The following is a 26,786-nucleotide window of genomic DNA, read 5'->3' as shown; positions in this document are numbered from 1 at the left end:
GAAATAAAAAAAAAATAATTTTCCTCCGTTTAGAGCTGACTTAAAAATTCTCACCTTCACTTAAATGCTAAAAACAAAAGCATATACTGTTTAAAGAGGCTTTTACCACTAGTAAAAGTAACTTCTTTATCTTGTCAACCAACAAAACTCAGATTAAACTCAGTGTCACTATCAACGAACAGCTAAACTTTGACTTGTACATTGCAAGATATCAAGCAGACCCACCAAAAACTGGGACTGCTTTATAGAAACAAATTCTTCCAAACAAAAATAACAGCATCCTTTCGCCTGTCTTCACTGACATACACAGCGCGTGTTTTGTACTACTGTAAAAAACAATTGTAATTATACTACTGTTTAAGCTTGTAATTCTTATATTACAGTAAAGTGTGCAAATTTATTGTATGTGAAAATTGTAAGCATTATGTTGCTGTACAGATGTTCAAATTTACTGTATGTGGAGCTCTTCTCTCCAGGCCTCCACTGAAAAGGGGCTACTATTGCCCAGGGGACTTTCCCAAACAGCAGAAGTAAATAAAGTAATTAGTAAATAAATAAATAAATAAATAAATATTACAGCCGATTACTGAAAGTAGTAATTTGAGAAACAGATAACTGGTTTTAATTGAATTCCCTTTTTCTAGAAGTTGCAGGCACTACCAATGAGGATGAAGAAAGCGGAACTCTTATTGCAAGAAAAGTGGGTGAAGCAGTGCAGAACACATTAGGTGCCGTTGTTACTGCTATCGACATCCCTGTTGGTAAGTAGTTTAACGCAGCATACAGCTTCACTTACTAAGTGCCTCTTTTTGAAACAGTAACTGACACAGATTTTTTATCCATTGTGGTTGCGGTTGGTAGCTCAGATTTCCCACTGTTAATTTTTCTTCTCGACAGGCCACATCTGCAATTATTCTAAGACGATCTTTGGCAAATTCTCCATCTGAAAATGGCTTCCCTCTCTTTGCCATTACATCTGCTGTCAAATAACTGACTTTTCTTGTCACTTCACTACTCTGGCTTGTGACTTTTAAAAATAATTGCTGACTCTTAATAGCTTGCTTCAGTGCTTTTAGTCTGGCAGTCCTTAGTTGTCCAGTGATGCTGTCAAATTTAGCTACATGTTTTGTAGTGTAATGGTGCTTTATGTTGTACTTCTTGACCACAGCTATAGTTTCTTGACAAATTAAATACAAAATGACCCCATGTTGTTTGATGATAAAGTATTCATCAGACCACATACTTTTGAAAACAGAAACTTCACTGTCAATCTTCCTTTCTTAGCAGCGGACTTCATTTTGATAAGTATCCGTGGGGTAAAGGAAAAGAGTAATAAGGCAAACTGGCCAACTTCCTTACATCCTAGATAGCTCTCCAGATGTTTACTATTGTTTATTCGAATGGAAAAACATTTTCCTTTCAAATAAACGAATGGTAATACCGAAAGTAAAAAAAAAAAAAAAACTGATGCATTTGACTCGACATTGTTGTCAAAATCACCACTTCATAGCCATATAGGAGCTGATGTAAATCAAACTCCTATACAGCTATCACGTTTTTGCAGGGGGGCAAGCCCCCCTGCACCCCCCACACTTATATATTCTAACTCCGAGATCACACTACAGTGGGGATGTGGATGAATTTCCACTCCCCAATGTACCACAGTCTCCTTGCAGATAGTTGATATACACTTATGCGAATGCAGTTGTGTATTTGCATAAGTGGAGACGACTATCTGGTGCAAAACTGTTTGTGCATTCGACATTCTGTTTTTCGGCACATTGCAGCTGATAGAATGTCGTTCGCACAAACAATAGTAAACCCCTCCAAAAGTATTGAGAGGTATCTATGTCCTTCTATTCTCATGTTGCAGTATTCATAACCTTAAGGAGTTGCTATCTGCAGAACTGGACATTCGGCCAGTATACCAAAGTTTTTAGAATCCCGGGGTAAGTGCAACATTGCATGCAGGGGCCATAAACTGACGTTCACTATATCTGTGACATTTGCATGTACCCAACTCAGAACATTTCTGCCTCAGCGAGATTCAGACGTCTATCACTAATTCTGCAATCCGGCGTTTGTTAGATATTGTCCATCCGATTTCGATGATCGTTTCCCAGCTGTCCACACGAATGTAAGTACCCTTGTGGGAGTTTTCTTTGTTTCTTTGCTGTTTTTTCAGACGTACATATCTTCTATTAAGGGAAAGTGTGCTTGTGGTAGGCAAATCCCATATAAGGACACTCACAAGCAGTGTTTATTTTGTCTAGGGGAGGGTCATGATTACAAAGCCTGTAACATTTGCCAGTCCTTTGTTCCAGAAACCCTTAGAAGCCACCTGGCGGCTTTAAAACTGTATTTAGAAAATCAGCACCTCAGATGTTTGGCCTTCAGTATGAAAGGTGGAGCAGGCCCCTCCAAGGAGTCACGTAGGAAGAAGGCCAAGAAACTTAGGCCTGATGCCCAAGCTGCGCCTCAGTGGTTGGGTGAGATTCTCGAAGTGAATATCAGCCCCGGTTCATTCCGATCGTCAGATATTGCGCAGCAACCGGGAACCGAAATGGAAGCCGGTTTTGTGGATACCCAGAGTATGTCCACTGAGGTTTATCAACCATCAGAACCTGATAGTGAGAGGGGACCACAGCTCCTGGCTTCAGAGGGCCCTGCTTACTACTTCAGCCTCGTCATCCACTATTATGATGGCTCCTAGGCTCACTTCTGCTCCTTCCACTCCTTTAAAAAGGAAGCAAAAGGAGAAGCACACTTCAGAAGACAGTACTGCACCCTGGGAGACCTTTTCCCCAGCCTCTGTTCAAGGCCTTTCAGGTTCTTCAGACCCAGATCCTCCAGACAGATCTACCAGTTGTTCCACAGACACTGTCTGAGGATGAGTCTTCCTCCTCAGATGAGTCCTTAACTTACTGCTCCCAGTTAGATGCTCCCAAAGATTTTGTTACTCCTGAAAAAAGAAGAATCTCTTACTTCTGACTTCCCTGGAGAAGATTTATCCTTTGGATATGCCATTTCCTTGCTTAGACAACATTTTAAGTGGGAACTATCATATGTCTCTGACACCGGGAAAAGCGATACTTCAAACTATTGCAAATTGAGCAGCCCTCACCATCTGCAGTCGCACTTCTACTTCCAGCTTTCCAGGATGCTTTTTCTGCTGCCTCACAAAGCCCAGAATCCCAGCCTCCTGCTTCTAAGAGACCAGACAGATTCTACAAAGTGTCTGCTGAGGAGCAGTACCTTTTCAAAAACCCTCCAGCAGATCCTGCAGTCATTGCAGTGTCACCTGATAAGTCCTCTAGGGCAACTACCTTCCTCTTCCCAACAGATAAAGGTAGTAAATTTATGGACAGATTAGGGAAGAAAGTATATACTTCTTCCACTTTGGCCATTAGGGCTATTACTTTCAGACCCATATGGCCAAGTTTGCTTTAGATTCCCTGAACAAGGCCTCTACTCTTTTGTCAGAGGTTCCAGAATCTCCTGTTAAGGCTCAATTAAGTACCCTTCTGTCCACGGTCTCTCAAGTGACCAGACACTCCATTAAGTGCAGCTATGATGCTGTAGAAGCTTCTTCTAAGTCTGTTGCTTCCGGCCGTGTGTTTAGGAGGTTTTCATGGTTGAGACTTCAGCCCTTGCCTTTGGTTGTCCAAGCTAAGTTGTTGGATGCACCCTTGGACAACAAATCCCTCATTGGAGCTGCCTCTGCAGAGCTACTTAAGAAAAGACTTACAAAATTTAAAACATTTACTAGTCTTACCTGTCCCCAGATTTCATAGAAATTACCCCCAAAGACCTGGCTTTGTCAAGAGGCAGCCCTCTCATCCCTCTACATCTCAGTCCAGGGGACAGAGGCATACCAGAAAACAATCTGCCCCCAGGACTTCAAACACCTCCACTCAGTCATTCTTTCGGAGGCAGCCAGACCAAGACAGAGCTCCTCCACTGTGACTGTCATCTCTTAACCAGTTTCACCCCCTATCCCTACGTCTAACCGTCTCCCTACCCTCCTGGCAGAAAATCACCTCAGGCAAGTGGGTGCTTTCCATCATTGAGAGGGGATACTTTATGACTTGGTGTGGGCTGCTACACCCTTCAGGGAATACCTCACCCCCCTCCCAATCAGCTGACACTATTTTCCTCTGTCCTGAGCCAACTTCTGTCTCGGAGGACTATAGAAACAGTACCAGAGGATCATTTAGCCAAGAGATTTTATTCAAGGATGTTTTTGGTCCCAAGAAAAGATGGCCCTTGGAGACCCATCCTCTATTTACCCACCTCAAGTCTCAAGTGCCCACTTTCAAAATGCTCACATTGCAGCACCTCCTTCCCCTCATACTTCTGCAAGCATTCATGACCTCCCTGGATTGGAAGGATGCTTAGCTACATATCCCCATCTTCCCACCTTACAGAAAATATTTACATTTCTCAGTCAGTTCATCACATTTTCAGTTCTCTCCCTTACCCTTTGGCCTCTCCACAGCGCCAAGAGTATTCACAAAGTGCCTAGCCCCAGCCATTGCACACTGCAGGGCATACAAATTTATCCCTACTTGGACAACCTTCTTCTGCACCAGGATCATCTAACCCTGTCCCACCACTTGGACATGGTTTGCAACTTTCTATATAGTCTAGGCTACACAGTGAATAGCCTAAAGTCTCAAATAACTCCTTCCCAAGGCAGGATAAGGACAGACTTGATGTCCGTTTTTGTCCCCCCCCCCCCCCCTCCCAAAAGTGGAATTTCTTTCTCTCTTCTTCCACTCCCTGCTACCTCTAACTACCATCTCAGCCAGGGAATTTCCCAGGATACTAGGGTACATGGCCTCCTTGATTCCCATGATCCCTCTAGTCAGGATACACATGAGGAAGTTTCAGTGGGTCTTGAGACACTCTTGGAGCCAACACTCTCACCCCTTGGAAACAAAACTTCCTCTTCTTCTCTGTTTAAAAAGGGAACTCTCCTGGTGGATTGCCACCATTACCCTCAGTCAAGGTGTACCCTTGCAGATTCCCCCACCCAAACACCATCTATACATAGACGCATCAGATTTAGGTTGGAGAGCCATCCTACACCATGCCAACAACCGGCACAAAGTGAAGGGGGGGTGGACCATTCAAGAAAGAAAGGACCACATCAACCTAAAAGAGCTAAAGGCCCTATCCTTGGCTACGTAGGCCTTTCAAGACATCCTTCTGCCAGGCACCCTGAATGTCATCACAGAAAACATGACAGTCCTGTGTTACATAAGCAAGGAGGAACAAAGCCTTACTCCCTCTGCAGTCTGGCTATACAGATATGATCCCTGGCAGCAGCCTTTGAAATTCACTTGCAGGCAGTTTACATCCCATCAGAAGAAAATGGGATGACAGACAACCTGAGCAGAACCTGAACACCCTCCCATGAATGTATGCTTCACAGGGAGGTATTTTAGGATCTATTTCACAGGTGGGGTATTCCTCAGGCAGATCTGTTTGCCTTCCCCCAGAATAAACAGATGCCCCTGTTCTGCACAAGGCTCCCCCCATCCACAAGCATGGAGGGTGGACGCCTTCTCCTTTTCATGGGAGGGAATGTTCCTTTATGCCTTCCCTCCATTTCCTCGGATTCACAAAGTCCTCCTGAAAATACAGAAGGAAAACCAAAAATCCTGATGGTGACTCCCTTTTGGCCAAGACAGCATTGGTTTCCCTTATTCTACCTTTTAGCCCAGGGCAATAACCACAGGTTAGCTCACTGCTTTGACCTACTCACACAAGACAGGGGATCCCTTATTTGCACCCACCTACTCAATCTCATACTGACACTGCAGGTAATAGGGTTCTGATCTCCTTTAGGCACCTATACTCCGAGGACGTACTCAATGTCCTGCAGGAGGCCAGGAAACCAAGTACCAGAAGAAATTATTTATTAAAGTAGAAAAAATGTTCCCACTGGTGCCTCAAGAGAAAACAGGACCCATTTCTAGTTTCTGTTCCACTGGTTCTGTCCTACCTGTGTCAGTTACTTCATTCAGGCCTGACCTACTCATCAGTAAAAGTACACCTCTCTGCTATTTCTGCATGCCTTCCCTTGACTCCACCTCTAGCTTCCAGGTTGGAAGTCGAGCTGTTTTTGAAAGGGGTCCTTCACATAAGACCTCCTCGTAAGCCTATTCCTCCTCCTTGAGACCTTAACTTTGTGTTGGAAAAGCTTACATTTGCTCCTTTTGAGCCAGCCCACTCGTCCTCCCTTAAATTCTGTACATGGAAAACAGTTTTGCTGCTGGTTGGTACTTCTGCCAGGAGAGTCTCTGAGATCCAAGCCCTTATGGCTTCTCCTCCCTATCTTATTTTTCATAAAGATAGGGTTTGTCTCAGAACTAACCCTTCATTCTTGCCAAAAGTAGTTAATGAAATTTCCTTAAACCAGACCATTAATCTACCTGTTTTTTTACCTTCAGGCACAGAACTCCTCAGAAAGGGCTTTGCATTCCCTGGATGTTCATAGGCAACTGAGGTTCTACTTAGATAAGAGAAAACCTGTCAAGACAGTCCGACCAGCTTTTTGTCTCCTTCCATCCCAGAGCCCTTGGCTAGGCAGTGTCTGAACCCACAATTACCTCTTGGATTTCTAAGGCGATTGCCTTTTGTTATTCCTTTCATGGAAAGCAAGTGAGTTCACCTGTAAATGCCCATTCTACCAGAGCAGCTTCCTCCTCAGCAGCCTTTTTCAAGGGCATTGATTGTGCTTCTATCCTAGAGACTGCAACTTGATCTTCTGTACATACCTGTACCAAACATTACAAATTGGATCTGATCTCCAGGGCTACAGCAGGGTTTGCTATGTCAGTCCTGCAGGGTCTCATTGACTCTGCTCCACTACATACCTCCCAAGCAACTTCCTAGAGAGCTGTGGTACTCTCCCTAAGGTTATGAATACTGCAATATGAGAATAGAAGGACATAGAATAGTTGTTTATGAACTTACCATAACCATAGATGTCCTTGTCTTCCATGTTGCAGTATTCAATCCCACCCACCTCCCCCTTTTTTCTTGGACATACTTATAGCACTGTTTTGGTGTGCTTGAGGAAATTAAGCTTGGCTACTTTCTTCCTGCTCCTAGGCTCACTCTTTCTCTGTGCGGCAGCCATTTTCTGAGTTGGGTACATACAGACGTCCCAGATAGAGCCAACGTCAATTTATGGCCACTGCATGCAACATCGCACGTACCCCGGCTTCTAAAACCTTTGGTATACTGTCTGACTGTCCAGTGCTGCAGGCAGCAACTTCCCAAAGTTATGAATACTGCAACATGGAAGAGAAAGACATCTATGGTTATGGTAAGTTCTTACATAACTATTCTTTTTGAAAGTCTGCAGGTAGTAATCCAGAGTTAACCTCACAAGACCCTTTAGAGTAGCAACAACTACCACGATCCTAACTCCCAACAAGACCCCTGTATATTGCCCACCCAGCAAACTTTATAGGTTCATAGGTGTTTACTAGGCTAATGACCACTAGGGCCTAGCCATGTATCCCAAATCTCTGACAAGTTCTGGTACCCTTAATAAGTGTAAGCAGGGGCTTGGGAGATGAAGCATTTACAAGCAGGAGCCTGCGGGATGAATCATTTACAAGCTAGCTTGTGTCTGTTAGAGACATAGATGCTAAACCAGGGATGATTTCCTGTTCCCCATCCAGTTGTCCAGGTTACACTTGAATTGTAACCGCAAATACATTGCAGGGTAAAATGGAACTCAGAACAGCAACACAACCACCACCAAGGAATTTTAAAGTGACATCTCTCTGAAAACTAAAACCTGTATTTAATGCATAAATTTTTGTGTCTTTCGGCTTATCCCTGTTAGGGGTCGCCACAGTGGAACTCCGGTCTGCTAATGATTGGCAGTTGATTTTTACATACCTGCTTGCCAGGCCTGATGCACAACCTTCACCGAAGGTACACCCATTCACGCATGTCTCCACGCAGAAGACGCTCTAGCTGAGAATCGAACCGGACAGTGTCTTACTGTGAGGCGACAACGCTACCGCAGCACCACCACCGCTGGTTATTTAATGCATAAATACATTAGTAAAAAAGGTTAGCAATTAACAATCCGATATTAGCATAATGATTAAGATATTTGCCTCACAGATACAAGATACAGGGTTTGATTCCCAAAATATTAAACATTTTTAAAAAATGATGATCACTCTAACATAGTGGATCTGTACTTAGAACACTGTTAAGAGAAAGCATTTCATTCAATCCTGGCTTAATAGTAGCAGTCAGTCTTATTTGCCATTTTAATCCTAACCATTATGCTAATATCAGACTGTTAATTGCTATACTTTGTCACTAATGTATATAGGCTTTAGTTTTTAGAGACATTTCACTTTAAAAGTTGTTTGAATTATTTCCTTGATGAATGGTGCATTTTCATTGGATATAGGTTTGTATATAATGACTTGTAGTTTAAGTGTTTTAATATCTCTGATGAAGTCTTTAGACAAAGATGAAAGCGCATAGATTGATTAGAATTTTGTATTAGTGGACCTGATTCTGGTTCCTTTGTTATTTTTACATTCAGCAAACAATCATGTTTTTTTACTGTGAATGTTTTTGGCTGCCTTTTACCACTGTCTTGTCTCACTGGAGGAGTTTGGTTGTGGTTGTGTTGCTGTTATGACTAGCACTTGAATTGTCTTAGGGAGGAACTCTGCTTTATATGGTAAATGGACAGGATGCAAATGAGGCAAAATAATGGACACTGTCCAAAATTTTGAGTCATTTATCAGTATATATCAATTTTACTGAAGAATTTCCATTCTTCTGTAATCCTCATTGATATACCAGAAAAATCAAATATTTTATCAGGAGCAGGAAATATTACATGACAAAACTGGGTGCAGCCTGCTGTAACTCCCCACCCTTATAATCTCTTATTCAGTGATTCACCAGAGAATCGTAAGTTCTACAGTGGGCAGGGAAATGTGGGACAGAACCAGGAACCATACCTCTGTAGTGCAAGAATTCTTTACAAAGACAAAAACAGTTTTGGGGGAGGGGGGTACAAAGGATCAAAATCAGAGACAGATTTTTTAAGTATTTCTCTTATAAGCTTAGAAAGTTGAAAGCATAGCAGATTTTACAGTTTTAAATTTTGCTAACTTGCTGTCATAACAGGCTTTGTATTGGCATGCATTTTCTGACCACTGTGAACTGTGAAACTCAAACGTTTGTCATTTTGTAACTTCAGGCCTCCAATATTTGCCAGAAAACTCTGTGCATTTTATGAGGAACAGACTAAAAATTTAAGACAAAAATATGGACTTTCTAGCCACACCAGTGGTGTAGAGGGATAATGCTGTTGACTACAGTCCAGTTAACCTGGGTTTGATTAGCTGTAATGGCAATTGGAGGAGAAGCAGGGATGGTGTTCATTGACGGCACTCCCTTAGGGGAGGGGTGGTTCAAAGAGGCAAGGTGCTATCTGACATGATAAAATAGAATGGGAGGTAGGGCAGGAAGTGAGTTAAGGCATATAATTAACCTCCCCAGGCTGGAAGCGGAGTCAGCAGAGCCCCAAGGACAACCATTAGGATCCATGACCAGCCCCAGCAATACCAGAGAAAGTTCCTGGGAGGATTGTAAGGAGTTGAGCTGGTAGACCAAGTGTGGATGTGGGCACTGGGGGTCCTGGCTGGTTGGGTGATGTCCCAAGGGGGACCAAAATAAAAAAAAATAAATAAATAAGCATTATGAGAAATCTAGAACCTTGTATGCCAGGAAAATGTTTCAAATGTGTCTGCCATAGTTGTGAACCCTACCCACCCTCCCTTTTCATTTTCTTCAGGAATATTGTATTCAGCAGTTTACAAGAAATCAATTTTTTTGAGGTACAGGGAAAATTAAAAAAAAAAAGTAATTTTGCAGAGTCAGTAAGCCAGAGATAAATAAATAAGTAAATACAAACATTTTGCAAAGCTGGTTCTAAAACACTCGTAACCCTGTCTACCTCCACAAACTCCCAACTCTGGTAAACATTACTTGCATAACGTGGGTTGCATTAGCATGCATTTTCTATTTTAATCCCTCAACAAAATGTATTTGGTTTTCAAATTATCAAACAAAATATTTACAAATACAATTCAAAAGAAAAAAAATTATATATATATATATATATATATATATATATATATATATATATAAAATATAAAATGTCCATAACAACGTAAGCAAATATATCCAGTTAATATTTCTCCAAAAAGTTATATGCCATGCATTTAGTTGATGAGTTGTGTTGCTAGTTGTTTTTATAGTAGAGATTTCAGTCTTACAAACTGATTTTGCAGTATGAATAAATTCACTATTAAAAGAGATATTAGACTTAGTTTTCCAATTGTTCGTAATAACTTTCCTTGATATAGATAACATGGACCAAAGAAGAGGTATTCGGTGTGATGGTATAACTTCTGGAATAGGCACATTAAATAATATACGAGAGTCAGTTGTAATACAGCTATCATTCCACAAAGCTTTACAGAAGTATCTAAAAATCAGACCAAAAAGATATTGCCATTTTGCAATTAATAATCCCATGTAACAAATCAGCATCAGCTGTTGTTTCACATCTCCAATATTTTATATTATCTTCTTTGTAGGTTAAGGCCACCTTATGTGGAGTCAAGGAGCTTGTATGTAAAAATTTCCATGTGTAAATTCTCCAGTATGGAGAAGACATTGACTTTCCTACTGATTTCAGGCAGTTTCTTATTCTTTATTGAAAATTCCTCATTGTTATTTTAGTTGAGTAATTCCAGAAGGATAAATCTAGATAATAAAAATCACTTCTAATAGTTTTGTATATCTTGGATATAAATCATGTACTCCTAAAGGAGCCATTTATAATAGCTGATATGAGTTCTAAGATTCTAAGAGTGGGATTACTGAGTGTGTCTAAAGTTAATCTAACTTTATTTTGTATGTAACCTTTACATGTTTGAATATCAAGCCAATTTACAGTTCTGTATACTGTATCTGACTGTCAAGTAGTCAGCAGAGTGAATTTTACCTGACAAAAACTAATTCCAGTACAACAAATTGCTATTTTTAATTCTGTCATCATACCCGCATCAAAGGTCATCAAGCATTCATTAGTGTAAGCTACTGAAAAATTATTAATTTTTAGTTATATGATAAGAATTCATAATTCTTTTGAAAATTAATAGCTGATTTATGAGAGGAAAGAATGTGAGTTTTTGCTTGTCATTTAATATACAAGTTTTTAAAGTCCAACGAAAGGCATTTCTAACCATTTTAACAAGAGGATCAAATAATGATTTTTTATATTCAAATAACATAGGTTCATAGGTTGGTACTAGGCTATCAGCCCTAGGGCCTATACAAGCCTAGCCATAACAATTCCCTGTTCTCATGAACTATTTTCCAGCTATATGTATATGTGGGGTTAAGCCACAATAATATTGTATTAAATATGATTGAATTTAAGTAAAAGTCAATATTAGGAAAAACTGATACCTCCCTCTTCCCAACTTGTATGCCAGTATGCAGCAATTCTGGGTTTCTTGGATACCATAAGAATTTAAGTAAAATATAATTTATTTTTTAATATATCATTTAAGTGGATGGAGAATTAATGATTGGCAAATGAATAGAATTTTTGGTAGTAAGATAATTTTAATTAGCGTGAACCTGTCTTCAAAAGTGAAAAATAATCTGTTCCAATGTTCACTTACATTTTGTAATGTTTTTATTAGGTATTGATAATTAATTTCTATTGATTTTTTTAAATGTTTTTCAATACTAATTCCTAAGTATTTAATATGAGTATTACGTGAGTTAAGGTTTTTTATATGAATTTATTTTTGCTAATATTTGCTTATTTATTAGTGTATTTTTTATGATTAAATTTCAACTCTGACACTTTTTCAAATATTTCTAAAGCCGTAACTATATATTCCAAAGAGGTTTCAATGTATCCACAAGTAATTAATATATCATCAGCAAAAAGTTAAATTTTAGAGGAAAGTTTATCATTTAAGTAATATCCTTTTATATTATTTCTTATGTAATTAACAAGTGATTCTATGGCTAGGGCCAAATGTAAAGGAGACAATGACAACCTTGTTTCATACCTTTTAAGACTTTAAAAGGGCTAGAAATGAAAGAGCCAATCTTCACAAAAGAAACAAAATTTTCATATAGCTTTTTGATTAATTCTATGAAATCAGAAGAAAAATCGTATTCATTCAGTACTATGAGTAGATGGGACCAATTTAAAGAATCAAAGACTTTATCTATATCAAGACAATATAGATAATTCATTCTTCCATTTGTTAGCTATATTAGTGAAAGAGAAAAGCCTTAAGTATATTATCTTGTACTTTCCTGGTAATTATGAATCCTGTTTGGTCTTCATTTATTAGTTCAAAAATTAATGTTTAATTTTTTCCCAAAATTGACAAACATCTTATAGTCTACATTCAAAAGGGATATAGGTCTATAAGATGAGCAACGAGTTGGTTCTTTATCAGGTTTTAAGATAGGAGAGACAAGAGAATATTTCCATTTAGGTAGTATGTTAGATGTATTTTTAACTTTCTGAAAAGTATTTAGAATCATTTTTAGTACACAGGAAGAATTTTTATACATCTCAGGGATTATTCCATCAAGTCCAGGTGCTTTATTATTTTTAAGATTTTTGATTTGATCTTTTAATTTTTTAAAAGTGAAAGGTTTATCTGTTTTATTCTTTTGTTCCTTTGATAGTTTATGTATATTTTGTTTTAAGAAACTTTTTGTGCTCATGGTGTTACATATGTTCGATTCTGAACTATTAATAAGATATTTTTTAGATCTGAAACTTTAATAGTTTTGTCCTTATTTTTATATATAATTTCCTTAATGTGGTTCTTGTTCAAATATTTAGATCTGCTAGCTGTTTTGTGTAAGCTTTTCAGGTTTAGTGAATATGTTTGTAATTTAATTTTTTCTAGTTTAGTAGAAATGTTATGTTGAATGTCTTGATATTCTTTATTTAACTTTTTAATATTTAAAATTGTTGCTTTATCATTAGGTGTGAGATTTAATTTTATTTTGTCCAGCTCATCTTGTATGCCTGATAACTTATTGTCTCATTCTAGTCTTTTAGCTATGTACTAGTTCTTGATTTTACCCTATAAAACTATCTTTAAGGTGTCCCATAAGATTATATCAGAGACCTCTCCATTGTTATTTATTTCTGTGAATTGTTTAATTTAATTTAAAATCCATTCTTGGAAGACTTACACTTTAGTTATATAAACTGGGATTCTTTTACTGTAATTCATAGTTTCAGGGCTTAAGGTTGTGATCTGATAGGATGATTCATGTCCCTTATCTATTTTTGAAACTAAAGAGCTAGTTACCAAGACTTTATTTATATTAGTCTAAGTTCCAAATCTATATGAATAATACTTACATTTTACGGAAGATCTTCTTCTTTCGGCTTTTTCCCGGTTAGGGGTCGCCACAGTGGATCATCTTTCCGCTCATGATTGGCAGTGGAGTTTTACAGTGTCGGGTTGCCAGCCCGGTGCCCAACCTTCCACGGAAGGCACACACATGCACACACTCACACCTAGGGCCAATTTAGAGTGTCCAATTTATCTATTGCATGTCTTTGGGATGTGGGAGGAAACCGGAGCACCCAGAGGAAACCCATGTGACCACAGGGAGGACATGCAGACTCTGCACAGAAGGCACTCCAGCCGAGAATTGAACCGGAGAACCTCTAGCTGTGAGGCGGCAATGCTAACCACTGCACCACCGTGGCCGCCCACATACATTTTACGGAAGATGGTAGTATTAAATCAGTTGTATCCTTCAAGTTTCTAGAATATATGTAACTATTTAAATGTTTTGCTGTAGCAGAAATTTTAAAATATGTAGTGTTCGTGATATCCCTGTGTGGTAAAATGCAATTAAAATTACCTGCTAGCAAAATCTCCATCTCAACCTCTGGAATGTAATGTCATGATATCTTAAGTACTTCTTTACTGATTTTGTTCCAATACACGTATCCAGTAAGTGTTTGAAGGTGTATAACTTTTTCTCCAGTTTTATTACCACTATCCCAAGTACACCATCTTTATCTGAAAATTAATCTGTTATAGGTGTTCCTAATTTTTTCCCCATAAAGTGAGGATGTCTCTTCTTTTATAATTAAACTGAGAACTAAGACTGAATAGTTTAACAGTAATCCATTGAAATATTCTGACAATAAATGAGTTTCTTGGAGGAAGATAATGTCAGCCTTTTGCACAGATAACTACTTATTAATGCTATTTCTCTTCAATGACTTATTTAACCCATTAACATTTAGTAAAATGCACTTGTATACTGGCATTATTCAGCTCAAGCAGTATCTCAGAGGGGCAAAGAACTTGAGACCACCCAGGAGAGCCCCTACCCCTGCCTGGGACCTTAACTTTGTTTTGGAGAAGCTCACTCTACCTCCTTTCGAGCCAGCTACTACTGCAGACTTAAAATTTCTTTCTTGGAAAACCGCCTTTCTTTTAGCAATCACTTCAGCTAGAAGGATATCTGAATTACAGGCCCTTATGGCAGTGGAGCCTTTCATCATCTTTCATGCGGACAGGGTATCTCGGAGGACCAATCCATCCTTCATGCCTAAAGTGGTTTCCAGTGTGGCTCTTAATCAGTCCATTCATTTGCCAACTTTTTTTCCCGATTCACAGAACAAAGGGGAACGGATTCTGCATTCCTTGGATGTGCACAGACAACTTAGATTCTACTTGGACAGGACTAAATCTCGAAGAAAATCTAAACAATTGCTGGTAGCATTTGCTGCAGGGGCAGAGGGAAAGGCTATTTCAAAACAAACCATTTCTAAATGGATAAGCTATTGCATTAATTTCTGCTATAAGTACCATGGAATACCTGTCCCCCAGGGATCAGATCTCACTCCACCAGGGCTGCATCTACTTCTACAGCCTTTCTCAGAGGTAGTCCTACCAGGGATATTCTAGAAGCTGCTATCTGGAGTTCTGTACATACTTTCATCAAGCATTATCATTTACCAATTTTCTCTAAATCCAGAGCTGGCTTTACCACTGCTGTTTTTCAGGGCCTTATAGCTGGCCCTAATGCTGTATAAACTCCTCCTCCCAACCATAGTTTTGGGAATCTACCCAAATGTAATGACTGCAACAGTGAAACACGAAGAACATAGTACAGTTGTGTACACTTACCATAAATGTAGATGTTTGAGTGTATTCACTGTTGCAGTCCTGGTTACCCTCCCTCCAGCCCCCTAATTTTCTCTGGCTATATCTATACTTTCTTTTACTATGCTTAAAAGTCTTTTTGGTGTATTTGCTTTTGGTTGGAGATATATTTTTTTGTTTTTAATTTTATTTGCTGCCCATTAGGGGGGGCACCTGACATCTAGGGCAAGAAAAACTGATGTAATGGTGTCGGATGCATGTTTTATACCCCTGACAACCTGACGTCATGGAAGAAGGAACAGCAACCGATGCAGGACCCAAGACTTTGTTAATCAGGCCAACTGAGGGCAACCTGCCAGCAGATTACCCAAATGTAATGACTGCAACAGTGAATACACTTGAACATCTACATTTATGGTAAGTGTACACAACTGTACTTTCCCCATCCAGTTATCGAAGGCCTTGGCCAGATCAAGGTACGTGGTGTGCACAGCCTTCCCCTCGTCTATGGCCTTGGTGACTGTCTCAAAGAAGTCCACCAAATTTAACAGGCATGACCTCCCCTTCACAAAACCAAACTATGTCAGATCAAGTGTCTGGATGTTGCCAATGTCCTTGTTAATGAGCTCCATGATACTCTGCTCCATGACTTTGCAGATCAGGCTAGTTAGGCTGATGGGTCTATAATTTCCTGGTCAGTGTGCACTCCACTTTTGTGCAAAGGAATGAAAGTAGCTGTCCTCCACTTGGCTGATATGAAGCCGGTACTCAGCCTTTATTTGACTAGGGTGCCTAATGGTGCTGCAAGTTTCTGCCCGAGTTCATGTTGATAGAATAAGATGTTTTGCATTAGCCTGTGTGTCATGATGAAGCCATCCTCCAGTGGACTAATATTCTTTATTTCTAGTGGCTCATATTTTCTGATCTCTGATGGTGTCCTGGTTGCAGCTGCTTAGATGATGTCTCCTGTACAACTGTCTTGATACTTTTTTGTTTGTTTTTTTCCATCTGGTTAGGGGATTTATCTGGTGTAACTGTCTTGATACTTTTTTGTTTGTTTTTTTTCCATCTGGTTAGGGGATTTATCTGGTGTAACTGTCTTGATACTTTTTTGTTTGTTTTTTTCCCATCTGGTTAGGGGATTTGTCTGGTGTAACTGTCTTGATGCTTTTTTGTTTGTTTTTTTCCATCTGGTTAGGGGATTTATCTGGTGTAACTGTCTTGATGCTTTTTTGTTTGTTTTTTCCATCTGGTTAGGGGATTTATCTGGTGTAACTGTCTTGATGCTTTTTTGTTTGTTTTTTCCATCTGGTTAGGGGATTTATCTGGTGTAACTGTCTTGATGCTTTTTTCCAAAACTTTCCATGCGCTGTGATCCGCACAGTCATGGCTAGTGGTGGTACATGATGGTACGATCAGCACCAGTATGCAGTGCTGCTGGGGTGATGTTTATAGAGCTTTCCGGTTCTTTATGAAATATTCTAGTTTGCTGCTCTTTTCAGTGTCCCTATATGCACCAGAGTGCTATGCCTATAGTCAGTCATAGTACTCCCACGTAAGGAAAGCCACACAGTAAAGACTGTTTACCACAGATGAGGAATGATACTTCTGATTTTAGTGTCTGGACCATAAATCAACCATTTTAAGTTCCTGCACTGTTGGGGATATTCCCTTCATTTGTTGCTAGTTTATTTGTATATTTTGATAATGTTAATACAAGACATGTACTGCTGCAGACTCTTCCGCCATTCCCAGCATGTTCACAAGTACTTCGACATCCAGGGTCCACTGTGTGTAATGTAAGCCTGCCTGGAAAGAACTCTTGTATGAAATATCTTTTGATTGTATATGTACCACTGTATAAAATTGTTTGTTGTGGAGCTTTTCTTCCCGGGCCTCCATTGTAAATGGACCTAGTTCCAGTCGGACTTTCCCGGTAAACAAAAGTAAAATAAATAAACATTTCTCCCCTTTTTTTCTGTCGCCACATGTTCTTGACTAGGCCAGAAGCATGTTAGCAGAGTATGGCCATTACTTATGAAGTATGCAGATGTCTGGTTAGACACACAAATACTGTTTTGACATATGTATACTGTTGATTCATCAGGTTAGAAACTTATATTTGTAACTCCTCCTGCCATTTTGGATTACTCCACCTGCCATTGATAGACCATTAACACAAACTTTATGTCCATCAGTAATTACTGAGAAGGCAACACAGGTTCATAGGTGATTACTAGTCTAACTACCCTGAAATGACTTTTTAAGCTAAACCATGATTCCAAAATATGTTTGCCAGGTTATAATACCACTCCTTTTACAGAGATTATAACTTGGAAGTGAGTATTTGAGCACTTACAAGCTTCCTCTTTCTAATAGGGATATAAGTGGCAGACCAGAATTAAATTGACAATTATCCATCCACTGACCCAAGTTGTCCAAGACTAAGTGCAGGCAGGAGCTCTGCTTCACATGGATGGGAAGCCTATTCCTGAGAAGGATTGTCTTGAGACATGTACCTGTCCCTCCAACATGTCTTATTTAAGTTGCAGACTAGGTTCAGGACCCTACATCAGGTGTTTCTGATGCTATTTGTTTTATATATGTGCAAAAGGTCCATAACAGCTGGATCAGAGACAGCTTTGGAGGTCAGGCATGCATCACCCCTCACCAGTGTGTAGGACACCAAGTACAGGGATAAGGCTTGGAGGTGATCTGCATACAACATATTTTCTACACCATGTATTCTTTTTGCAAGGAACCTCTGAGGATGCTTCAGATGTTGCATATGCCTACTCAAGTACTCACTGATAGTTCCACTGTACTCAGCTGTCATTGGACCAATGATATCTTTGGACCTGGAAGGCATACTCTAGCATACAGTTTGAGCAACTCAGAATGAATTTCTTACTACAGTCAGTAGACACATGGTAGTCAAAGGCTTAGTCACTGTCTACATGCATTCTCAAATCCCTGACCAGAGTGTTAACTGTTAGGGATGTATTATCAATGTAGTAATTTCGAGGGCTGGTCATCTTTCTGAAAGATACTATTATGCAGTTTTAGCGTTGAGTTTTAGACTGTGATTCATACACCACTAATTAGCATGTGTCAGGCTTTCCTGTAGGATATTTCTGTCATTGGTTGATTCTGTGATCCTGCTTAGTTTGTAACCATCTCCAAACTTGGTCAGCCGGAGGCCTTTGATGTAGTCTTTGACTTCAGAGAAGTAGACATCAAAAAAGAAGTGGCCCCAGCAGTGAGCCCTGGGAAATTCACTAGCAGCTGGCTTTTTTGTGGATATAGACTCAGCTGTCCTGACTTTATATGTCCTGCCTGTGAGCCTGAAGTGGGTAGCCAGTGAGTCACATAGGGGGCTATACCTAGTTTCATAAGCATGTCTACAGAGTGTTTACAAAGGGGTGCCGTGTTGAATGCTTTGGCCAAGTCGAGGAGACAGTATGCACCATTTTGCCCTCATCCATTGCTTTGATGACCTTCTCCAAAGAAATCCACCAGGTTAAGTAGGTATGTCCTGCACTTGAACAAACCCATCTGGGTTGTATAGAAGGCTAGAATATTTTCTCTGTTGTTGTTTATTGTGTAAATGATTATTCTTTCCATGGCTGTACGTATGAGACTAGTCAAGCTTATGGATCGGTAGTTTCCCAAGTCCAGGGATGGCACTCCCTTGTCAGAGGCACAAGAGTTGCACTTGGCATTCAGGTACAATTGTTGCAGTGCTTTGGCTTTGAAGAACGCATTGAGGACATGTTCCTTACTGATAGCTGAGGGACCTGTAGTTGGTGGTATTTCCTGAGAGGTGTCTGGGGGAGGAAATCGGGGTAAATTTGGACCTGAATTTATCAGCCATTAGATTTGCTACATCCTCAGAGAAATAGGACTTTTAGACCTATCTGTCTATGGTTGATTTTTGAGGCCCTGGATTCTCCTGGTGATGAACCTCTGATGGTGTCCTGGTAAAAGGAGGTTTGCAAATATTTATGTAAGGGTGTTTCCTGGTTTTGCAAGGGAGACTCTGGGTTGGGTCCTATTAGTATGTTGTCCGAAGTTTCTTGCTCTTTCTAGGCTTTATTTACCATAATAGCTTCCTTCCCTTGTTTGAATGTTGTACTTTTCTTGTGTTGCACTTTTTGCTTTACTTTTGAGTTAAATGTAGGGTGCTCAAAGTTAGCATAGTCGCATCAAAGAAATCAAAACAAATTAGAGGAATCTGGCAAGTTGTGAGCTGCAGACTGAGCCATGGCAGCCTCTTCTTACAATCTCCTTATCTAGATCCTTAAAGTTTATGTGAACAAACCACTAAACATTCAAAGGTTCTCATTGTCTGTATAAGTCAGCATTCCCACCAAATGTTACTGTTTTTCCACAATTTTGATTTACTCATACTGGGCCTTTTCGTAAACTGGTTCTACAGTATCTATCTACCTCCCTTATATACTACACTAGTTTGCATAAATGCTTGTATTTACTTATTTGCATTATTGATTTATTGTTTTGTACTTGTACTGTGTTCTTGTATAAAAAGAGTCACATTGAGAGCTTTTCTCTTCATGACTCCAGTGAAAGTAGATACTTCCCAGTTGGATACTTCAGCTAAATAAATAAAAATGACTCACTGAATGAATGAATACACGTTGTTCTGATTTCTATGGGTTACATCTGTGAGCCAGTTTGCAACCCACCTAGTGATATAGAGGTTGCTGCCTAGGTTAGTGAGCTTTTCTGTCATTCCAAGCTTTAGTTAGTACAGCTGAGAACTGGATGCTGCAGACCTGCAGTCCTCATGTTACTGAAGTTTGTAAGCCTCCTAACTGATTTGTGCAAAATTCACAGATTTCCTTCTTAGTTTTGGAGACACCATGGCATAACTTGTAATGTGACAATATGAAGAACTCTATTTGGCTGAGTAGTGTCGGTTGCACATTAACAACCTAATAGAGGAGCAGTTTAACAGTATGATGGAAAATGTGCACAAAGACGAGAGTGGCTCAAAGAAAAATTACTAATGCAGATAAAGGAATAGAGATTTACTAAATAGTTTTCTTTAGAATTTGAGAAGATGATAGTAAGTTAAAAAAATGCATCAGTTGTATGCATAATGCGAGTGATACTTAATTTCCCAAAATGTACAGTAGCCACTCTCCCAAAAAAATGTGTCTTTCACTGCATGATATGGACTGCAGAATACAGTGAGTTTTCAGTACATTCTTTTACTGTGCCAGTATCATGGAGTCAGGTTTGCAAATTACTGTTGCGCTGTAATTTAAAAAAATATGGAGCTGAGTAGAATGTCAGTAAATTACAGAAACTGCATGTCACAAAACAGCTGTTCCTCAGAAAGAAATGGGAAAGCAAAAATAAGTTGCATAAAAATGTTTTGTAGACATAATTAGGAGTAAATCAAAAGTCACCATTAATAAAACACACTGAAATAATCAAGAATTTTCTGAAACATACTTCGAAAAAATTAAATTGAAATTGTTTAAATAAATAAATCTTTCTGCTGCTGGCAAACTGATTACATAAATAATTCTTACTGCAGGCAGAGGGGAAGAAATTTTGATTGGAATTCCCTTCCTTTGTATTCTAGCTGTCATTTGCAATTACAGTTTTAACACCTCTGCACTAGTGTGGGGATAGGGCCTGTCAATTCAGGTTGGACTGCAAAAGAATACTGAGAACAAAAGCCTCCAATTTAGCTACTTCTCTGCCTGCAACTGGATAACTTCAAAGTATAGTGTAAAGCAAGCCCTAAGCAAAACATAAATGAGGGTGATTAGCAACAGAAAAGAAGCAGCCCTGTTACAGAAGGAATACAAACTGACAGTGAGTCACACATTTCCCATTATATGTCTATGGCATGGGAATTCACAGTTACTTCCTTACGTCTGGCATGAGTCATATAAAAAAAGACTTGAGATGCTTTATGGGAAAGAGAAAGGGTTGAAGGAGAAGATCACGTTGAGATATCAAGCCCCATCGGTAGCCATGTTGTGGTAAACATGCTAAAATTACAATTAAAGCACTTGAGTGATTTTGAGGTGTTAAAATAGGCCTGGAAACAAAGGCAGATTTTTTTTTTAGTTCTAGGGTGGAGTTATCTTTTAAACATAGGAAAATAGGTTCATAGATTAGTACTACGCTAACTGCCCTTGCGAGCTATTTTAAGCCTCGCCAATTATACCTTGTGAGATTCAAACCCTGCACCTTGTGTTTACAAGGAAAACACCTTAACCATTAGGCCACCCTCCCAACCTTTCTTATTAAATTAGTGTAAATGTGATAACTCTGCACTTTAGAACCACTTTATGATGAAATAGTTTCACGTAAAGAGGGAAGTATAAACATTAACATTTGTGAAAAGATCAGTATTCATAATTAATCTGTCTTTTTTTTTCCTTTTTTATTCCTATGTATAACAACAGACCCAGTATCTTTACCACAACATTATATTGATATAGTATTAAATATAAGGTATATACATACTGTGTAGATGTAACCCACTGCACTTTAATATAAAAGTGTTGTATATTATGAGCTTCTGTAAGGTGAACTAAGCTTCCCCATTTGAAATATTTATATGCTGTAATAATGACTATAAAACACAAGGTAATACAAGTGTATAAGAAAGGAAGTAAAACTATTCTTAATTTTACACAGAAGTTTAGATGAGTTTGACACAAGCTTTCTTTAAGAATTCTAGAAGTGGAATAAAAGTTTCTCTTCAAAATCACAAGAGAAGAGTCATCATCAAATCTTATTAGTGTATCTGCCATTTTCAAAGGTGCTAATGACAAGGTAGTCCTCGGAACAAGATCTTTATTCTGGCTTGAGAAGAATTTCACTGTAACAGTTCTTGGATGTGTGAAGTTTTTATTTGAAGGAATTTTAACTAAGGACCTTATGAGCTGTTTCAATACCAAAAGACAAAACTTCTGGTAGATTTAAAATTTTAGGTGTCCAGGAAGATAGGAAGTATACCATATTTTCACCTTTCATTTGTTCTGGTACTCCATAGATTCTGATATTGTTCCTTCTGGCTGTATTTTCTAAGTCATCTATTTTTTTGTTGAGTTTATTTTCTTGAGGTAAGTGTTAAATATTACTTTCTCCCTCTGTTAATCTGGAATCCATGTCAGAAATAGTCTTCAGTAGCTGCTATCTGTACATTTTGCTGTTTGAGGACATCATGTATTAGTTCAGTTTGTTTGGTACAATCTTCCTTTAATTTGTTAACTTTAATGTTGTGTTTATCAATTTTTAGAGCCACGTCCTGGATATTTGAAAGGATTGACTGCAGTTCATTCTTCATAGTAGAATCCTGCTGAGTAGCTTTGGAATAGCTCATCTTCCTTCACAGAGATTTCTTATACTCTTTCCTTTTGGAATTTGACAGGAAAATATATGAAATATCAGTTGATTTTAACGCCAAAATGATCCTTCTGGATACTAGTTTGTTTATTTAAAATTTTTGATTAGGTATTGGTGAAATAAGCAAAAGTATTCATGTCAAAAGCAGTTGAATAAAACAGAGCAGAAATTCTTTGCTGCTTTCAGTTAGCCATCTTGGCCACACACCCTTTATCATGCATTTTCTGAATGTAATGAACTCTACAACTCTTGAAAACGATGCAACAGCCACAAGGCTAATAAACTAAGAAAAACACTAAAAATAAAAAAAATCGAGCCACCAAGGTAGTAAAATTGTAGCAAACAGTTTAATACAACACCAACAGACTAAGAACTTTCACCATAAAATTCAAATGGCTTCTTCAGAGTCAAACCAATTAAGCTAAATTGTGGTTATAACGCAAGGTAATAATCAATCATTCAATTAATTACATCAGAAGTAAAGAGTAGCCATAAGTCAAGCTACATTTATTGTACTGTTTAAAGTTTCAAACATAAAAAACATTACAGTATATATAGTATTGATTAAAACACATTTTAAATGCAATAAATACACTAAAAGTAAGACAAAAAATGTTAGTAATAACAGACAGCAGTAAAATTCTAAAACAGAAAAGAATTTCTTGAATGTAAACAACTCCTATTTCTGTAGCCCTCTGTTTCAAAAAGGGGGCTATTGAAACAAAATCATTCATCCCAAGTTTGCGGCAGGCATTCAGTCTAAACTGCCACTTAGCCTCCCTAATTTCCAGCTCAAGTTTAACATCACCCCCCCCCCCAACATCACTACAAACCCTATCAATAACAAAAAATGCAAATATTTTGAAGTTTGGACATTCCAAGGTATGACTATAAAGGGCATTATGGGTGTTTTTGTTTTTAATGTCCCTCAAATGCTCTACAATACGGTCCTGAAGTCTCCTGATGGTCTTTCCTACGTAAAATCCTGGACAGGATAGACTACCATGGTGGTATTGCAATTACATCTTTCAGGGCATCTATGGTATGTTCAACTCCACAACTCTGCTGTCCAACATTAGGGACTTCACCCCCCTATTTGCTCAAAAATCCCATATTTTGAGGTGTATACTAAAACAGAGGCAAAATATGGGCACGTTTGCCACACTTGACCCCCCCCTCCACCCCCACTACTTGCCTTTATCAGTATGCTGAAACTCAAATGTCTGACCTTTAGTGAAGTTTCAGGTGTTTCATGATTTTTGCCAGAAAACCACAGTTTTTTTCTGTGGTACAGATAAAATGAAGCAAAAATCTGGACACCTCTGCTTCACTTGTGAACCCTCCACCCCCACTGTCCTCTCATCTTCTGCAGAAGTACTTAAACATATGACATTTGCCAGGAAACCACAAATGAGGTACAGACTAGAAAGGAGGGAAAAATCTGAACAAGTCTCATCTCCTACAGTTCTTTAACCAGTACTGTACCATAGTTCCCAGAAAACAAGATGTGAGAAAAAATAACTCCAGAGCCCCCCCCCCCCAAAGCCCTGTCCACCTCCACATACTCCCAACACAATCCCATTACCCTCAAACAATTTGCACGTGTATATGTACTAGCACACAGATTCATCACTTATGCAAACAAAACTCACACCACCATCACATGCATAAAACCACAGGCAAACATGCATACACAGTCTGCTTTTTTTACTTCAACACATCACTCCTGCAAACAAATGATTCATACACGAACTCCACTTGAAAAGGATACAGTGGTATCTGCAATCTCTTTGGTCCCAGCATCAACATCCATTGAATTTTCAAATTTCAGTTTTAGAATTTGAAAAAAAAAAAAAGATCATGTGATGGAGGCATCAAATTTCCCAAAATCCATCTGTCTCATTCTCTCCTCCTGCACCAGCACAGTCAGTCACAACAGATGGCTCAGGCTTTCCTTGGGAAGCGGTGTCAGTGGCTGTAAAAGCGTATGGCCTTTGGAACACAAAAGATGGACCTAAAACTCAGTGTAAAGAGATGCTGGCGCTTATAAATACTGTCAACCGCCTGAATCATCTGTGCTCCCTGGGACCTCTGCAGGTATTTACAGACAACATCACAGTGATGTGGTACGTATACAAGCAAAGCATAACCAGATTTTACCCCCTGCATAGACTAGCCATGTTACAGCACAGTGTCACTCTGCATGCTTCTTGCATCTCTTTAGAGCAACACTGTGTGACAGAAGAGCTGAGCAAGACCAGGACAAACCCTCATGAGTGGAAACTGAATCAAGGGGTCTTCCAGTATGTGACCCATATGTGGGGAGCACTTCCAAATAGATCTTTTTGACTTCTCTCTAAACAGTCAACTGGCAAATAAAGTTATGTTCCAGGTCTCCATGCAAGAAGGCAAGAAAGACAGATGCCTTTCCTTTTCCTTGGACAGGAATGTTCCTGTATGCCTGTCCACTGATTTCCAGACTACTTCTGAAGATTCAGAAGGCCTTCACAAAGATCATTGTGATGACTCCCTTCTGGCCCAGGCAACAGTGTTTCTCCCTTTTTTTGGAATTGGACATTGGTAATTACTACAAGACTCCTCACAGACTGAATTTACTCACACAAGATCAGGGGAATCCTGACCCCAAACAACTGCAGTTGACTTGCCTGGATGGTAGGGTTTTAATACCTTTTAGGCATCTGTTTTCTGAGGACATGTAACAAGTATTGATGGAGGCAAGAAAGCTTGCTAATAGAAAAACATGTATTAGCAAATGGAAGAGGTTTTCTAGTTGGTGCCAACAAAAGAACCAACACTCTCACAGGGCTAGCATGTCTGTGATTTTACAGTATTTGTGAATTACTATCCAGTGGCCTGTCTTGCTCCTCTGTCAAGATTAATTTGTTGGCCATTTCAACATATCTGCCTATGGAATCAGTGGCTTCTCCTTGGGATTTTAATTTTGTGTTAGAAAAATTATCACTTGCTATCGTTGTGGAAAATGAGATAACGTTGACCCACCATAAGAGCCTGCAACATAGAAAAGTCTTACTCATTGCTTGGTCCTCTGCAAGAAGAGTATCTGAGTTGCAGGCTCTTATGATGGGTCAACGTGATCTCATTTTCCACAACGTTAGTGTTTCCATGACTACTAAGCACTTATTTTATGCCCAAAGTGATATGCAAGTGTACCGCAATCTAATCTATACATCTTCCTGCTTTTTTCCAGAACCTAAAAATGAGTGAGAAGGGATACTCCATACCTTGGATGTCCATAGTCAACTCTGGTACTATCTTGGCAGAACAAAATCTTTTCAGAACTTCTGATCAGTTGTTCATTTCTTGAGAAGGTAAGAATAAAGTCCAATGTGTGTCAAAACAGACTATTTCCTTTAGTTATTTCCACCACACCAAAACTATTCCAGGCAGGGTCAATGCTCTCTAAAAGGGCCTTGGCTTCATTTATGTCTTTTTGGAAATGGTTGGATTCTAGAAGCAGCAACTTGATCCTCTATACATACTTTTACAAAGCACTATAAAGTAGTTTTTTTTTCTCCATGTCTAGGACAGGCATTGCTAGGACCATTCTCCAGGGGCTCCTGGACCCTTTTCCTTCCTCCTCCTAATTCTCCTAACCTGTGGTAATCTATGCAGGACAAAACCCATATATAGCTTAGGCTACAGTAGCAATGATCATTCGTACATCTACTGTTCTAGTAGGTTTACTTACACAACTGTACTTTACCTGCTAGGATATCTTGCATAACAGGATGAATGGCAGACTGCAGGAGCACTTTTCCCTAGAAGAGATAATGCGGCTGTTATCTCTGTCTTTTCCTCCTCATCTGGTCCACTTGTACCCAAGGCACTACTCATGCCCAGTACTTGGTAGTGTAGTTAGATGCATTGTCTTGTGCCAGCAGGCTGGTCATTTTTTAGACTTGCATAACACATTATCATTTTAATATCTTTATAAAAATGCATGTACAGTTTGGACAGTGCCTACTGAGGAAGGACATAGACAGGCAAGTTGTATCGTAATGGTGAAAGGGATGGATCTGTTATTAGCATCATAATTTATCTACATCATTTCTTTTATGTAAGCAGGCATTTTTAGTTCTGGCAGTTCCATGGCAACAG

General features: G+C 39.1%; 1 protein-coding gene across 1 annotated transcript in view; it reads left to right on the top strand.

Annotated features, from left to right (window-relative positions):
• ZFYVE1 (zinc finger FYVE-type containing 1) overlaps window positions 1–26,786 on the top strand; it is a 568,277-nt gene that overhangs the window by 529,065 nt on the left and 12,426 nt on the right. Inside the window, exon 10 of the mRNA XM_044074669.1 lies at window positions 645–761. Coding sequence (XP_043930604.1) covers window positions 645–761 — 117 coding nt within the window. The remainder of the gene's footprint in view (window positions 1–644; window positions 762–26,786) is intronic.

The sequence above is a fragment of the Protopterus annectens genome, chromosome 6.part0, assembly GCF_019279795.1.
Source record: "Protopterus annectens isolate FY-2018-M chromosome 6.part0, PAN1.0, whole genome shotgun sequence".
In the NCBI taxonomy this organism is placed as follows: Eukaryota; Metazoa; Chordata; order Ceratodontiformes; family Protopteridae; genus Protopterus; species Protopterus annectens.
Note: the sequence above shows the minus strand (reverse complement) of the source record. Positions and strands in the feature narration are given on the sequence as shown.